At 37.6% G+C, this 15831-nt stretch overlaps 1 protein-coding gene across 14 annotated transcripts in view; it reads right to left on the bottom strand.

Moving 5' to 3' along the window:
* Window positions 1-15831, bottom strand: part of RALGPS2 (Ral GEF with PH domain and SH3 binding motif 2) — a 133851-nt gene that overhangs the window by 17988 nt on the left and 100032 nt on the right. For all 14 annotated transcript variants that reach the window (XM_031595576.2, XM_031595581.2, XM_090145995.1 and 11 more), the window contains exons 9-14: window positions 13509-13646; window positions 12474-12564; window positions 10039-10106; window positions 9566-9701; window positions 8537-8688; window positions 39-93 (exon numbers count right to left, since the gene is read on the bottom strand). In XM_031595576.2, the coding sequence (XP_031451436.1) occupies window positions 39-93; window positions 8537-8688; window positions 9566-9701; window positions 10039-10106; window positions 12474-12564; window positions 13509-13646 (640 nt within the window). The remainder of the gene's footprint in view (window positions 1-38; window positions 94-8536; window positions 8689-9565; window positions 9702-10038; window positions 10107-12473; window positions 12565-13508; window positions 13647-15831) is intronic.

The following is a 15831-nucleotide window of genomic DNA, read 5'->3' as shown; positions in this document are numbered from 1 at the left end:
TTCAATAAAGAAATGCAATTTGAGGAAGTTTTTCTTACCTTTCAAATGCTGGCCAAGAAGTCTCTTCACTGAGTTCAGAACCATCACTGCTACCTTGAAAGAATAAGAATGAAAGATAACTTCATCATCCACAATTCAACTACTTCTGATGTGGCTGTTTCTCCTCAGAATATTGAAGATGAAATATGTAACATACTTCACCAAAACACTACAGTGAAAATGATTAAGGGTTTGCTTCAGGAATCTCACATTAAATTGAAGTAGAGATTAAAATGGACTGCATCTAGGTGCACATGAAGAAGATAAATGTAAGGAATCCTACCTAATAAGGGAAAGGACATTTTGAAAATTTAAGGATGATCGTAAATGCTGATTTGTCTGATTAATAGATTATGCACTTTAGAAAGTATTTAAAAACTGACAAGGTAGTGTCATGTCTAGTGTTCTTAAAAATGAAAACAAATAACTTAATCAATATGTATACAAATCTGTGATTTGCTTTCCAGCAACCTAAAGGAAATATCTGACAAGTATCTGCTTTCTTTCATGGCTTTAACAGGTACAATTTTAGCTGTTACAGTAATTATAACTACTACTACCTATGCTGTTCAAGTAATTTCTGTCATTCTTTCAGGTACTTTCGAGGATTTATTGCTGAAGGATCTGTTGTTTTGGCACTCTAACTTGAAAGTTTGCTGGCTCTCCTACCTGAATACATTAAAAAAGTTATTTAGAACTACTTTCAAAGAAACTTAAAAAAAAACAAAAAACAAAAAAACAAACACCACAAAGCAATCTGACTCAACACACCTTACTTAAGGATTCCTATAGCAGAAGAAAGGCTGAAAATAATAAATTCCCTGTGATTTCATACAGAAAAATCAGGAGGGCAGTTGTGCCCTGAAGAGTTAAGCAGTCTGTATATTTCTTGAGTAAAAGTAGAATAAAGATGGAAGCAATTCTCACACAGCAGGAGCAATGCAGTCAGAGCAATGAAAATCTCAGCACTGGCTGTACCTCTCTCCACGCAAGAGAAAGTACATGCCTTTACCTGCCAACCAACTCAACTTAGCCTGCTTGCCAAACATTAGCTCAACATTTTACTAACATAATCTAGCATAGTTCTCCACGGAATACTAGATTATTTGTCTCTCCTTGATTTTGCCCTGAAAGGAACATCCTAGTCTGCTTCACGCTAACATTAAAGGTAACTGATACGGTGGAAGAAGCTAAGAGACAACGAAGTGATGGTGGAAATACTGGCTCCTAAGCCAGGCACAAACTGCTGCAAGAAAGAGGAGTATAAGACTCAAGAGGTGACTAAACATTTTCTAGAAGTGTCTTTAATATTTAAGTACTTACATGCTTCAGCATTTAACTACTTAGAAGTTACAGCAGCAGGCAGCTGCTGTACAGTTGATTTCTGTGATTGTTTCTTTCCATATTTATGAAGATTTCATACTTCTTCATTATTTACCCTCTACATGGAATAGCAGATCGGCACAAATCCTTGAGATTTGTACCTGTATTCTGCACTGTCTCTTGTTTTACAATAGCTGGGTTGTAAAGGGACTGATGGAACAGAAACAGCTTAAACAAGATTCCAGGAAAAACAGTCAGCGTAGATGGCATCATCCAGCAGCTGTGAGGACAGCACATCTAAGAGCCACTGTTACTACAGTGGACTAAGAGTCCTTACTTCAAGTAACTGCACAACAAATTCTGTATTACGAGGGTTTGGTTTTATAATAAATATTTGAACAGGATGAGATGTTAAAACTTTATCCGAAATGACATTTTGATGCTAACTAGATTGGCTTTGCTAAGAGAGTTATATATCAAACACTATGCTAAGTATTCTAACAAAAACATTTAAAATCAAGTGCTGCTTTTAGAAATGCAAAACAAACTACTGCTGAAGAGCTGGAACGTCATCTTTCAGAAAGTGATAATCCTTGTGACACATTCAGAGCAGTGAGAGAACTTACATCTATTCCGGGGGCTCAATCAAAAGGTTTCATTGATAAAGAATGACACTTTTTAAAGCAGTGTTAATTTAGAAGAAAGCAGAGTAGCCATCCCAGCTATGTAGATGCCTATGTAGTTCTCAAAGCAACTGTAACAGAAGCCTGTAAACAGCTGAATTTTAGCTCTCAACTCTCTCTCTTTAATGCTTACACAGAACATATCTAACGGAACTTCTTTTAGATTCTAAGAAACTCAAGATTTTCTGCATAACAAAATACATTAAAAAAAAACAACCACCTTTCCTCAAAAGAAAAAGATGTATTATATCCCCCGATTCAAAACAAAACAGAGTGAAAGGAGCTGTTTTAACATACTAAAAATTAGATGCCTAGCCAAATTCTGTTTAAACATTAAAGTGCACTATTTAACTACCACCTCAACTGGAAATATTTCATTCATTCACTACTTTAAAAATATATCACCTTCTTAAATTTTTCTCAAGTATGTACTCAATATTTGTTTTTTTTTCCAACAACCTCAAGCAGGTCTTCAGGTTAAACTTAACAAGAAATTCTAGGCAGTTCAAATCATTTCTATTAAGTAATCTTCTGCACGAGTTCTGGTTTGATTTAAGAAACCACCTAACACATACTGTTATCTTCCTAGTTTCCTTTCTTACTAATAACACGAATACTACAGAACAGGAAGGACTTTTCCTTCCCTAGGAACAGCAGCAATTGCTAAAATGGGTTTTTGCTCACTGTGCTGATGATCATCGGAGACGTTTCAGGATTGCTTACCCAGAGCTCCAGAACTGCAGCTGAATACAGAAGTGAATTTGCTGGTTGCATTTCTAGATACACATACACATGCCTCTGCTACAGCCACCCAGAGAGCGAGGCTAGGCTTCCACTTCTGTGATAGGGAATGCCTTGACCATGGCATACCCCATTCCCCCCACCAATCACAGCATCCATTCGTTGCTGAAAGTCTGAGGATATGGAACATTTAACACAGGCTTCCTTTATCCATAAGTTAGTCCCCAAAGTTAAACAGGTGTTAATATAAACAAACCAACCCCAAAGAGCTTAAAAAGTATTCAGACTAAAAATTCTTTCCCCTTCTCAAATCTGTAACTGACACTCTTTTGGCTCCAGTTACACAGTGTTTCCAGAGCTCTAGTCGCTATAGTCAGTGACTGACCTGACAGAGCCTGAAATTCTAATCCAAAAACATAAAACACTGGTCAGTAGGCCTGATCCTCAATTGTTGCAGCACGGTACAGTCTAGCAAAAGCCATGGAGATGGATTTTGTGTCCTAAAAACCGTTCTGCCTTGTTAAGTCTATTACTATAACAAAATTTCTCAAATATTTTAACTTGTTATCATGTACTGTATGACAAAGTTTAAGGAGCTCAACATTAATGGTGTTAAGATTGACTGATAACTCAATATACTGCCAGACACAAACATATAATATAACTAATAACTACTTTCATCCAGCTAACAAAAAGAACAGAAGCCATAGGATACAGATGGGGCAAAAACAGAGGTTGTGCACAGCTGCACTGATCACAAAACACAAAGAGTGAATGTCCTCTGCCAAACAATATTAAGGACTGGGGAAGGCCAGGTGCTGAATGCCCCTTTCCTCTACTCAAATCCATGTTTCCAGATGCACATTTTTAAATTAAAGTACTTCACAACTCTGCTTTTTTTTTTTTTAAACGATATCCCTAAGAAAGTAGTACTTCACAACAGTAGAAAAGGGGTAGCCAGAATTAGAGGAAGAGATTGGCATCTATGTTCTTGTGTAAAACGAATATTATTAAAAAAAAATACTACTTCTGCCTGAAGTCCTACCCAACTTCAATCTTCTCCATCTGATTGCTGATGACTCAGGAGTCCTAAACACCTGAACAGTACAGGATGGGATAAGATTCAAATACACACTGGCTGTGTAGAGTTCTTCCCTAAAAACTGAAAATGTGTATGCTGTATACCTACATCTATACTTTATTTATTTAAAGAGAAACATAAACCCTTGTAGAATTCAAGTACTTCATGATGGAGAATTAATAGAGGAATTCATTAAAAAGTTGACAGTCTTGTCAGCATTTTATGCCAGTTCAGATTTGCCAAATGTACTGTTCCCACAAAGCCATCTTCTTACATTAATTTGCATTGATTTCAAACACCTTTCTTAAACTGTGGTATTAATTTCTCTGATCAAGTTATCCTTGACCAACTGGAACACACAACTAAATACAAATGCTTCATAGCTTTAGTTTTTCAGACCTTTCACCCATAGCACTGTAGACTAGGAAAAGTAAGGAAAAAAAAAGGCCTAAGGAAGAAAAGACCAAAGTTAAAACTTAATTTGCATCCAAAACTCCTACAAATATAATCTAGAAACGTGTTTTCTTTGAGTTTTTAAGCACCTAAAATTTAACTCTCAATTTCAGCTGTTTCTTTCTGTGGTCTTGCTTCTATAACAGCACTTAACTGGTGCACCCATGAGAATGCATGTTCAGAAACCTCCCAGACAAAGTTGCCCTGCATCTGACTGGTGTAAGAGGAGAAAAGCCACACAGAAGCAATATAGGAAGAGGTGATTTTACACACTCCCTTCACATCTGCAGAATTATTTGAACAATTAAACAGATGCAGAATATAGATTGGCTGAACTGTGCTGGAAATCCCAAACTCCTATAAACATGAATGAAGGTGAACACTTCTGCAGAGATACTTGAAGACACTTGAGTATGTGAAGAATTTAAAAAAAAGTATAAGCAAATCAGGTAGTGTTAGAAAACTGTATTCTTAAAAAAAAATCCAACAACCTTATGAATAAAATAAAGATTTATCTATCTATGAATGCAACCATGATCTAGTAGCAGCAGCTTTATTTATACCCTACTTTTAGATGAGAAGGAAACGGTGGGCAAATTCAGGTAGACAGCTGGTAAAAGTTCACAGGTTGTTCCTTCAACCCAGCCTAGGGTGATGCTTAGATGTCTCTTTTGAAAGAATGGATGTAGCAACCACATCAAAACAGAGAGATCACAGCTTGTAGCATTAATGCCAACTGATAGCAAGTTGTGCGGAGTTCTCAATAAGCTTCCACTAAAAAGTAAATGCATCTATCCCAGTTCACTAAAAACAAAAAACAGAAGTCTTGTTCAGTGGTTTCTGTCCACATTTTCATTTGTGTTAGTTGTCCAAATCCAAAGAACTGAAGTATTTTAAGGACAAAAGTCATACAAGCTGTTTTTAGCTGCTCCCTTGAGAATGAGATGAATCATACCCTTGAAGATACCATCTTTCCATGTGATTATAAAAAGCTCCAGATGAGCAGCTCAAATGCAGCTGTTGAAAACATGAATGTCTAAACCTCAGATGAGACAAATATGTGTTGTTAACATTTCTGAATTCATGTAAACATTTCCAATTTCATACTGGGTATGTCTGCTCCAGTGTTTCTTCTACTTAAGATATCTGCAGCACTGCTGTTCTTGTTCAGATAAAATTGCAACAGAACCAGATGTACATCTGGCTACCTTACTCTACAACAGTGATACTGATGCTGATCTCCTGATTACTGAGTGAAAGCTTCTATCATAGATAATTGGACAAACACAAAAGGAAGAGTGCTCAAGTATATGAAGAAGCAGTACACTGGATAATCTTTGTTTAAAAATTGCTTTTCTGAACTGTGAAAGAACTACAGCCATTTATCAACAGAAAAGGTAACCAGCATGAGGTCTGACAAAAAAGAAATTTGCATGCTCCAATGATTTAGATCAGGCATATCCAACCTGCAGGCCACACGTGGCCCCACGCGACCATGAACTTAAACATTATTATGTGATTTTTAGTGATATGTTTCATGAGATGATTGTGTGTAGCACAGACTGCATAGGAACACTGTGCAGGGGAGGGCAAAGGGCAGTGACAATTCTTCCCCATGTCTACCACATACACTCAGTCAAAACAAAACCCACACATACTACATTACATACTACGTTACTGTGCCACTTGGCAGATAAAATGGACAGATTGCTGATAATATTTCAACCTGCATACACATGTGCTTGACTGTGAAGACGTGTGTTTTTTTGTTATTAAGTGGACATGTATGATTTTTTAAATTATCAGGACATAATGCTAAAAAGATTTTATTATTTGCAAACTGAAAAGTTCAAACAGCTCTGAGCCTCAAACCAAAAGAGTGATTTAAAATAGTAGTGAAGTGGCAGAGTCATCATTAAGGCCACTTTCAAGCTGCTGGCGTATCAGAAACAACAGGCACATTTTGAAGAGGAATCATTTATCCAAAAACTTAAGTCGTGTATGGGCTTTTATCTAAGAAAAGGCAGTCCTGTTTCCAGAGCAACAGGTTTAAATCCACATTTATGTGCAGAGAGAAGAATAACACTCTTTTCAGTGCATACATTCAGAAGTTTTCTCGTCCATCTTTTGAAGTTGTGTAGAACCTGGTAAACCACCTCTGCTGCAGTGACTGTACAACTTCCAAGTACTGAGTAAACAGAATACTTCAAACCTGATGGACGAACTTAAGCAGCTTCAATCAACTTCTTTAAATACTGCTGAGGCAGCAGTACAGAATGCCAGACAACTAAGAGTTCCAAGAATTCTCCATTAATAAATACTGCAAGCCTCTAGAACTTATTCTATATATGTATTTCTATTTTCCTTTATGTATTTATCTACCTATCTGCCCTTTGCATCATAGAAATTTTTATAATCAAGAGGTAGCAAAAGCACTGATGATGCTGGACTCTGTCAAAGATTGATAAAAAACTGAAGTATCTGAACATGCGGAGATTGGAGGTGGAAAAGAATGGAAAAGGTGAAGCTCTAACCACAAATGGTTATCTTCCACAGAACACTTATGGCTGATGTTTTACAAGTGATTTTAAAAAAGTCTTCTAAAGGGGCAATTTATTGCAGCTTGAAAGAGTGACTTATCAAGTTGACAGGGCCACGATTGATCTAAGCAATACAAAAAGTTGTAAGATCCACAGATTAGACCAAATAGGAAATCCCTGTATTCCCCAAAACATCTAGATGGTGACAGGTTATTATACCACATGGAAAAACTGTCTGTCAACTCTGGCAAACTCTTCCTGCTCAACTCTAATGGAAGCAGAAGAATAATCTAGCCTGAGAAAAGGGTCAACTGCAGAAGTTTATTGTATTATTTAGACTGAAAACATCAAAAGTAAACAGCTAAAGCATCACATGAAGGATCCAAATCAACTGCACTAAGAAAAGGACAGTGCTACATCTCAAAGTTGTATTTCCTCCCTAAAGCCTGCACAATGCTGAGAAGTTACTTGGATGGTAGTAAACTGCACGAGGAGCTCTGATCTCCTGTATGGTGCAATCCCAGAGAATGTGAGCTGTGTGCTGCTAACAAGCACCACCGTTCCTGCTGGATGATTATGGCAACTTTTGCCAGAGCTGGCAATCTACAGACAACTGTCAAGCAGTACACATTTAATAGTGGAAGCTGTCTGCTGTGAAGAAGTCCAAAATACTCTGATTTAAGCTAGTCCCAGGGATTCTCTTACTAACATAATTTTAAAAATCACTGCCCCCAAGTATTTCATTTTTTCACAAGAAAAATGTGGGGTTTGCTTAAATTGTGGCTTTCTTCTCAATAAAACACAAGACCAATTCCTGAAAACTATAATTTGAAAATAGATGACCTTGTTTTCTTGCTGGGGGAGAAAAAGCAGAGGTGCTTTCTACAGTTACATCATCCAAGTAAGGATATATCACTACAAAAATCCTATGTTATCGTAACTGTAAAAAAACTGAAACACCCTACCAAACAAATTACTTCAAGAAAAGGTACTGTGGCAGAAGTTTAATTTCTCAACTCTGGCTGCAGTTAGGTAGATCTGAGAAGCACTTCCTTCTCCTCCCCTCCCTTTAAGTTCCTGAGGGCAAAAGGAAAAAAGAGCAACTTATGGCCCATCAGAAACTCGGGAAGCAAAAAGGATACCTCAAATATCTGAAGATAAATAATTTATCAAAATGAAGTCTATTCTGACATTTTGAAGTACCTGAAGGTTAAATTGCTATCTGCTCCTGCCAAGAAAATCTAAAGGTCTTATCAATTATGCTTCTAAAGACTGTCAGCAACTTACAGTTCTCACTGTCAATTTTATAAGGCATTTTAAATACATACCTTGAGACCATTTTAATTTAGAGCAACCTGGGGGGGGGGGAGGGGGTGGGCATTTGAAGAGAGAAAAAACTATGAAATGGTGTTCTGTACTTCTCTCCACTCCATGAGGTAGGAAAGAGGTAATGAGGGGAGTATCATTTAAGAGGCTATAAAAATAATGACCCACTTTTTAATAATTTGTTACCCTGTGGTTTATGCTGTACAATTTATACTACCTTTCCACACCTACATTTCTCAAGTCTGCTCTAAAGTAGAATTGGTATTTTAGAATAAAACAACGTCCAACTAAACATGCTAAAATCCTTACTGGAAGATCATTTACTGCACAAGTATGCTTACAGTTCCCACCTATTGAAATTCCACTAGAAAGGGTGGAGCTTTCTGCCTGCCCTCTCGATGGGACGTGAGGCTCCATGACGCTGTCATCCAGTAGGTGCCTTGGTCCTGCGTTAGGGAATGTTGCGCTTTTGAATTCAGCTGTATTCATCTTGTGTATGAAACTAGGAAAAAATAAAAAGAAAACTTACATCATCTCTGATGTATTTCAAAAGATGCTGCTTTAACATCCTGAAGGATAACATGCAATGTGTTCCAAAAACCTAACAAAAAACATGGCTCAAGTCATAAATTGTTGCAAATAGACTTTTAGATGAGTGGCACAGGGAGCTGCACCAGTACATAAGTGACAGGGCACAAACATTATTACCTGAAGGAACTGCTAGTGCCAAAACTACACAGTGCTCTTTGAGCCAAGAGAAAATTAGAAGGCCTTGAATCATTTTTAATATCATAAGGGCTTAGTGTCTTATGTAACACTCACATGACTACACTTTAGAATTTCATTCTAGCCTCATATGAGCATCTAGCAACTGAACTTGCAGAATTAGAAGGTTAAAGATGAATTACAGAAAAGTTAACTTCTTGCATTTTGAAAAAATGAGAAGGGAAGCAATGAGATAATTATCAAAATATCAGATGTACAACTAGATAGATACAAGAAACTCATACCACCAATATGCAAAGTCATAAAAATCCACAAAGGAGCTTTCTCACTACAAGAATAGAAATCAGAACTACTTTTTAAAATTAAAACTGAAATAAGATCAACTCAATGGCATTTCATTAAATGTTCTGTCAGTTAGAAAAAACTATTTTGACTAATTTACCAGCTATTATTTTAGCAGACACACAGGCTTCTCAGTTTAACTAACTATCAGTTGTGACTCTAGCAGTATCATTTCGAATTTGAGCTCTTGGCACAAACTGGTCTCCAAGTGAAATACTGCATACAAACCACACCATTTTAAAACAAAGCCTTTATATTGAAAGATAATACATCACAAAGCTCAGGATTTTCAGGTTAAATAAAATGCTGACTTGTATCCCAGGCTGTGACACTTCCTATGCCCATGTGGAATCAAGTTCCGAGGTGAAGGGGGTGTTGGCGGCAGCAAGGCTCCTTCAGCTGCAACATTTTTCCGTCCGCTTTGTGGCGACGCTCCAACTTCAGAACCTGGGAACAAAGACAACATTACTTCCAAGTAATCTTAGAATTATTATCAAGGATACTACTAAGAAAACTGTGGACAAGCTGCAAAAAACTTTCTAAACTCAACTAGTAAGAGATGCCCCATAACAAAACTTAATGACATACTCCTACTGATATTTAACTGACCCAGCTTCTTAAAAAAACCCTCTCTTTACAGATCAATTCAGAATTTTCATTACCAACATACTGTGTTTAGACTTCATGCTTCCTCATTAGCCTAAAGTAAACTGGCTACACAATCACAACTCAAAAATAATGAATTTGGCAGCATGAAGTCTTCTCACAGGTACTGAGCACTTACCTACTAAATCCTCTCTGGAAGCAGCAGAGTGGGGGGTGCTGGTACCTGGTTCTATCTTTAATGAAAGCCTGCACCAAAGGAGAACTAAAAATTAGCAGGAAATAGAGGTGTGCAAAAGGAAGAGTTTTGATATATATGTAAGTTTACAATTGAAAGTTTTTTGGTTTTGTCATTGCAAGAAACAATATGATGTCAACATACATCTTTGCAGCTATGTTTAGCATACGTTATTTCCAAACATTCTTTTTGTTTCATGTGGAAAAATGACTGCAGCAGGGCTCTGGGCTTAGAATACAACATGTCAAGGCATAATGCAGTAAACGAACCTATCACTTTGACTCACACAAACCAGAACAAGCAATACCGTGTTGAAGGAGGACTTAAACCAATAGCAAAACTTACACTACAGCAAAGCGCTGCAACTTTTACTGATGATCTTTAAGGTCTTTTCCAACCTGAGCAATTCTATGATTCGAACTGTGCAACATTCCCTGCCTGGGAACAAATATTTATATTCACTATACCCTCAAGATTTTCTTTTTGCTATGAAGTGGGACAACTCACTTGTCTTTACTGTTACGAAAGCCAAAATCCTTCTTTGGCATTTCATGAAATATATTATCAACTTGCTCACATCGATAATTGAAGCTTTTTCTACAGCAGGCACTTTTAAATGCTATTTTCAATAGCACTGTAAAGGAAGCAGACTCTATAAATATCTAACATCTCGTTTGCACAATTTGCAGAACTATAATCTTTGAAATTAGTAAGCATGGAAAAGCATCTATTTATTTTTAGGGAGAGTTATGTTTGAAGTTTGACAGTTCCTCTCCCTCCCATCACCAGACTGCTTAGCAATGATTGATTACAAGTTCAAATTTCTTAAATAAAATCCTTCAGTAAGAAAAAACGTGGACTCGAGTCACAATGACTGTTCTTCAGTTTCAGCCTTTTTGCAGACACTTCAGAAGTAAAACAGTTACTTAGAGTAACAACGGCTCTTCAAAATACACTTCTTTCACACAGAAAACATTTAGACTGGAGCCATACATAGCCCACAGGTGTAAAAAGTCTACTCAGACTTTCTGAACAACAGTCATGTTTCTGTATTACTTGCAATTGTCTCAGTCTCCCTGCTACCAAAACTTGCGTTGTACAGGGTGAAGAGGCTGTAGCTCCTTCAGCAATAAAATTCCCATCAGTACATAATCCTGCCTAGGGAAGAAGGAAGGTGGAATCTGAATTCATGAAAAGAATCTGCCAATAAGAATCAAACGCTGCAGTTCAACTTGAGGGTTTATTTTAAACTGCAGTGCTTGAGCACAAAGCTTTATTCAGTGATAAGTAAGAAACACTTTCTAAATCAGGCTATAGAATATTTTGGTGGAAAAAATAAGGCTGGATACTTGCACAAGAATGCATATAACGTGCTCCAAAGAACAACTCACAAATCTTAAAGGATTAAACACATGAAAGGAATTTAGGTGATTAAACTCCTGCCAACCATCCTTTGACATAAATGTTAAGGGTCCCTATTTACTGCCTTTCAGTAAATCCATGTTAGATCTATAAACATTTTACCATTTAACAAATTGTTATTTTAGAAAAGATAATCTGTCCCTTTAGCAAGCACGCCCCCTCCCACCATTAGAATGCAGCTACACAAGCAACTGATTCAGCACAACTAAGGTGACAAACTTCCTGGACAGGCAGGATGGGAATGGGTGGGGAACCTCCTCAAGCAGATCAGCCAGTAGCAAACAGAAACTTTCTTCATATGTAACAGATCTGCTGCGGGTCGCTTCCTATCCTCAGGGCTTGTTCCTGTTTCTTGCCAGAGATTTCCAACCCCTAAGTTTTGCTGGATGCCAAATCATTTAATATAGTAATAATCTTTTCATTAAGAAATTGGACGCCTCTGTCTAAGGTGGTGTACTTTTTGGGAGGGGCAGTCAGATGCACAATGTCTCGATTCTCAAAAATCAAGTGTTTACATTTCGCACTGTGTAACCTAACCCAAGGGTAAAAATAAAAAATGGGAATTTATGAAAGTGAAAGCCTTCACTAAGAACTTGGGACCGGGATGCATTGATTAGTGTGACATTTTTCATCAGAACAAAGTAACTGCATTCTGCTCAGTCAGTCAGATGAATCCCATGAAAAGAGTGTTAGGTGTCAGCCACTAGGATGGGTACTTCATTAACAAACACTCAGAGGACTGTGGATTAATTACAGTCAAACAGAAAAGGAAGAAACCATGCTATCCAGCATGCTGTTATCCTATCTTACCAGAGGACCCTACTGTAACCTCACAACTTGCAACAGATGCTCTGGAAGCAATTGCCTCCTGTAAGCAGAATTTTAGCAGTGACAGGCTTCATGTTCTAAAGTTCTTCTGTCATGAATTACAGTCAGTTACAGCATTTCATACTTACTTATAATTGTCATCTTCTACAAACTTTTGTAGTTCTTCTATGTACTGAACCGAGTTTAGATATTTCTGGACGTGAGGCAACAGAGGAATATCTGGAGAACAGATGACATTCATTATCACCGTACCGTTCAATAAGCAAAGTTCTTTTCCAGAAAGTATTTAAACAGAATCAGATCGCTTACCTTTTAATGTGAGACAGAGGTACAAACTACAGTTTCTATTGCTGCTGAATTTTGTAGTCCTTCAAATTCTCATGCACTGAGTTTACATTCTCCACTTACATAAACCAAGTATGTTTCCCTGTAGAGCACTTTGAGCTGCTCTGCTTATCAGATTATGTGGAAGTGAGATGTGGGAGAGAACCCGTGGCCAAACTGAAGTCTCAGACCTGTAGGACTCTATCTGAGGGCTCCTTCACAGACCACATTCTCATTATATTGAGCTTTCAGTGGAGCCACAATCCTCTGCTAATATCACATTCCACCATGACAAATGCAGCTTTACAACTTCACTAGAAATTGAAGAGAGGGACTGTGAGGGAGACCACCTTTGAAGAAACAATACTTTATCTGATGCACGAACAGCAATGTAAATGTCCAAAAGACAAGCTATATACATTTTTATTACGTCCAGTTAAAGAAATACTCCAAAAGCAATCTTACTAGTTTTAGAAATCATCATAAAGCTATTACAGAGATAGTTATATATACATTACACAGGGATGTAAGTTACAATGTACGTACCAGCAAAACTACTATTAAATGCAATGTATTCCACATTTTTCTCAAGAACGTATGTACTGCAAACGTGTGTGTGATTTAAGGAAAAGGGAACTTTACTCTTTCATCCTGATGCTGATGCTCTATCATAAGTAACAATATCAAAATTAACTTTTACACTTTTGAACTGAGAGGGTAAGGCAGAGAGATGATGGCATACGAAAGGGTTACGCCTTGCTTGCATAGTATTACAGAAGAGAAATATCAAAGCTTTTGAGGTTGCTCTTTAACAGCACAATATTCACATGCTAGCTTACCATATTCACAAGACTGCTGTAAGTCTGAGATAATTCGTAGGATGTTGTTCATTAAGTTTGTTCTTTGCTCACTTTCCAGAATGCTCCCCGTTGATGGGTACGCAGAATCAATGTACGTCAAGTCTGACAGATAAATACCTGAGCAAGATTAGAATGAAAGATTTCTTTAGTGTCTCACATTTACCAGAAAAAGTTGCAAAGAATATTTTAAAGAATTTCTTGCTTTCATTGACAAATTACCTTAGTAGGTTATTTTGGATATGCCTGAGATCTTTGGCAAGATCTATGAGAGCTTTCAGACCTGGAAGTAAAACAGTAAGAATGCCTGGACTTCCAAGAAGACACATCACCATACCTCCTCTGGCTGGGATTGAATCTAAGCTCCACTCCATGACTTAATCCTCAGTTTTGAGTCTCAGCAGAACAGAAAGGATCCTTTTCTCTCCTGCATTGTGCCAGGCATGCACTAGCTGACTGCTTGAACGCTGACAGCATCTTTCTAAATTTAGAAGTAATTAAAAGAGCTACCCAAGAAGTAATTACACACAGCTACTCATGAACCTATTCTTCTGCCATGCTACCAGCAAGGAATTCCCCTTGACAAATATGAAGTAATCACATAATGCTAACATACCTGATTAAGTTGACTGAGGTTTTTAGGGAGTCTACTACTTAACTCGTCCAACTCAGCAAAAAAAGCAACAGAAGGAAAAAAAAACATCTCATCTACAACTCCTCAACCAGAATGAAAACTCACACTCAACTTGTAACATGGGAAAAGTTAACTAGGCAAGAAGTGCATGCATCGAAACACAGTGTGAATTGTGCAGTTTATATTCACCGTAACTGCTAAGACCCAACCTTGTTTTTAGGTCTCCAAGTCTTAACTCTTTTTTCTTCCTCGCCAGCACAGTAATTTCACCATTCTTTCACCCCATGATTATGCATAAGGGACGAGTCCTCCTCCTTTTAAGTTCATGTTACTGATACACTGCTCATTTTGCTTATTTTAATCCTCCATCTCTAGAACTTCACCTAAAGCCTAACCTTTCTCAGCCCAATTAAATGAAACACCCTGACCAACTAATCCTGCCATTAAAAAGCAACTGCGCTTCTACATCTTTCACAATACAGAAATCCTACATGACTGTGAAAATACCTAAACTTGACAACATGACTGGAGAAACTTGTTTCAGTCGTAGGGAATTTTTTAAAAATATATTTTGCTTCACGCTCAGACTTGTATAACCAGAATCATAACAAAAAGCGTGGCTTTACAGGTGGAAGGCTGTTAATACAATCTCACTAGAACAGCAGTCGTGTTTGTATAGCACCCAACCAGTACAGCCCTCAAATGTGAGCTGGGAAACTCTGGGCATCACTCCAAAATCAACACGTACATGCGCGTGTGCGCACACACACAGAAACAAATTAAAATACCTGTGGTTGAAAGGTGACATATAAAAAAGTGAATTAAAAGGTATTACACATGACCTGATCTAATACTAAAATTCTCTGTTTTCCATTCTGCTAAAATCAGCTTATTAAAAAAAAAAAAAAAGAAAGGTCTGAAAGATCAGATATTCGTGTTTACACTGCAATGTTATCCTGAACTGCATAAACTACCCCTGAGCTCAGCTTTGGTAAGCAATGTCCAAGCAGGCCTTAAAAAGCCCAAACCTACTCAGTCTTTTGTAGAAAAAATAAAAATCAATCACGCCTACTAATTATAATCAAAGAAATTCCCTGTGAACGAGCACCTGCAGTATCACCCATGAGCTTAGAAGCCAGTTGCACAATTCTCTTTCTGAATGACTTGAGCAATTCAGCATGGATTTTTCTTTTAGCTCCATCAAGAGTTTTGCTGTAGAGAGCTGCTCTCTAAAATTATTTGGTGCATTTCTACAAAGTCTAAAGCAGTCCTGAAATTGTACGAAGGTCATTCCTTCCAGTGTAACTGGTTTGTCTGCTGTGAAGAAATCGATGACAGTAAAACCGATGCACTGAACTGCTGCTTTACTTCACGGAGCTGCATCCTGCATTCCTCACTAGCTCTGTTCTACTTTTCTTCTTCTAACCCTAATCAGATGTTATCAAACACTCTGATATCGACCCCAAACCATCACAGCCAGCTCTAACATCTCCCACATGCATCAGAGCCTTCATGTATTTACCAACTGGAACTGTTTCTCATTAAGGGAACGTCAAGAATTGAACGTGACATTCTATTAACATTCTTCTCGACTATAAATGGTTCATTTTTCCCTGTTGTATCCAGCCAGGCTGCCCCTTTTATTCCCAGCAACACAAATGGAGTTTTATC

This window comes from Phasianus colchicus, chromosome 9, assembly GCF_987193195.1.
Source record: "Phasianus colchicus chromosome 9, bPhaCol1.hap1.1, whole genome shotgun sequence".
NCBI lineage: Eukaryota > Metazoa > Chordata > Aves > Galliformes > Phasianidae > Phasianus > Phasianus colchicus.
Note: the sequence above shows the minus strand (reverse complement) of the source record. Positions and strands in the feature narration are given on the sequence as shown.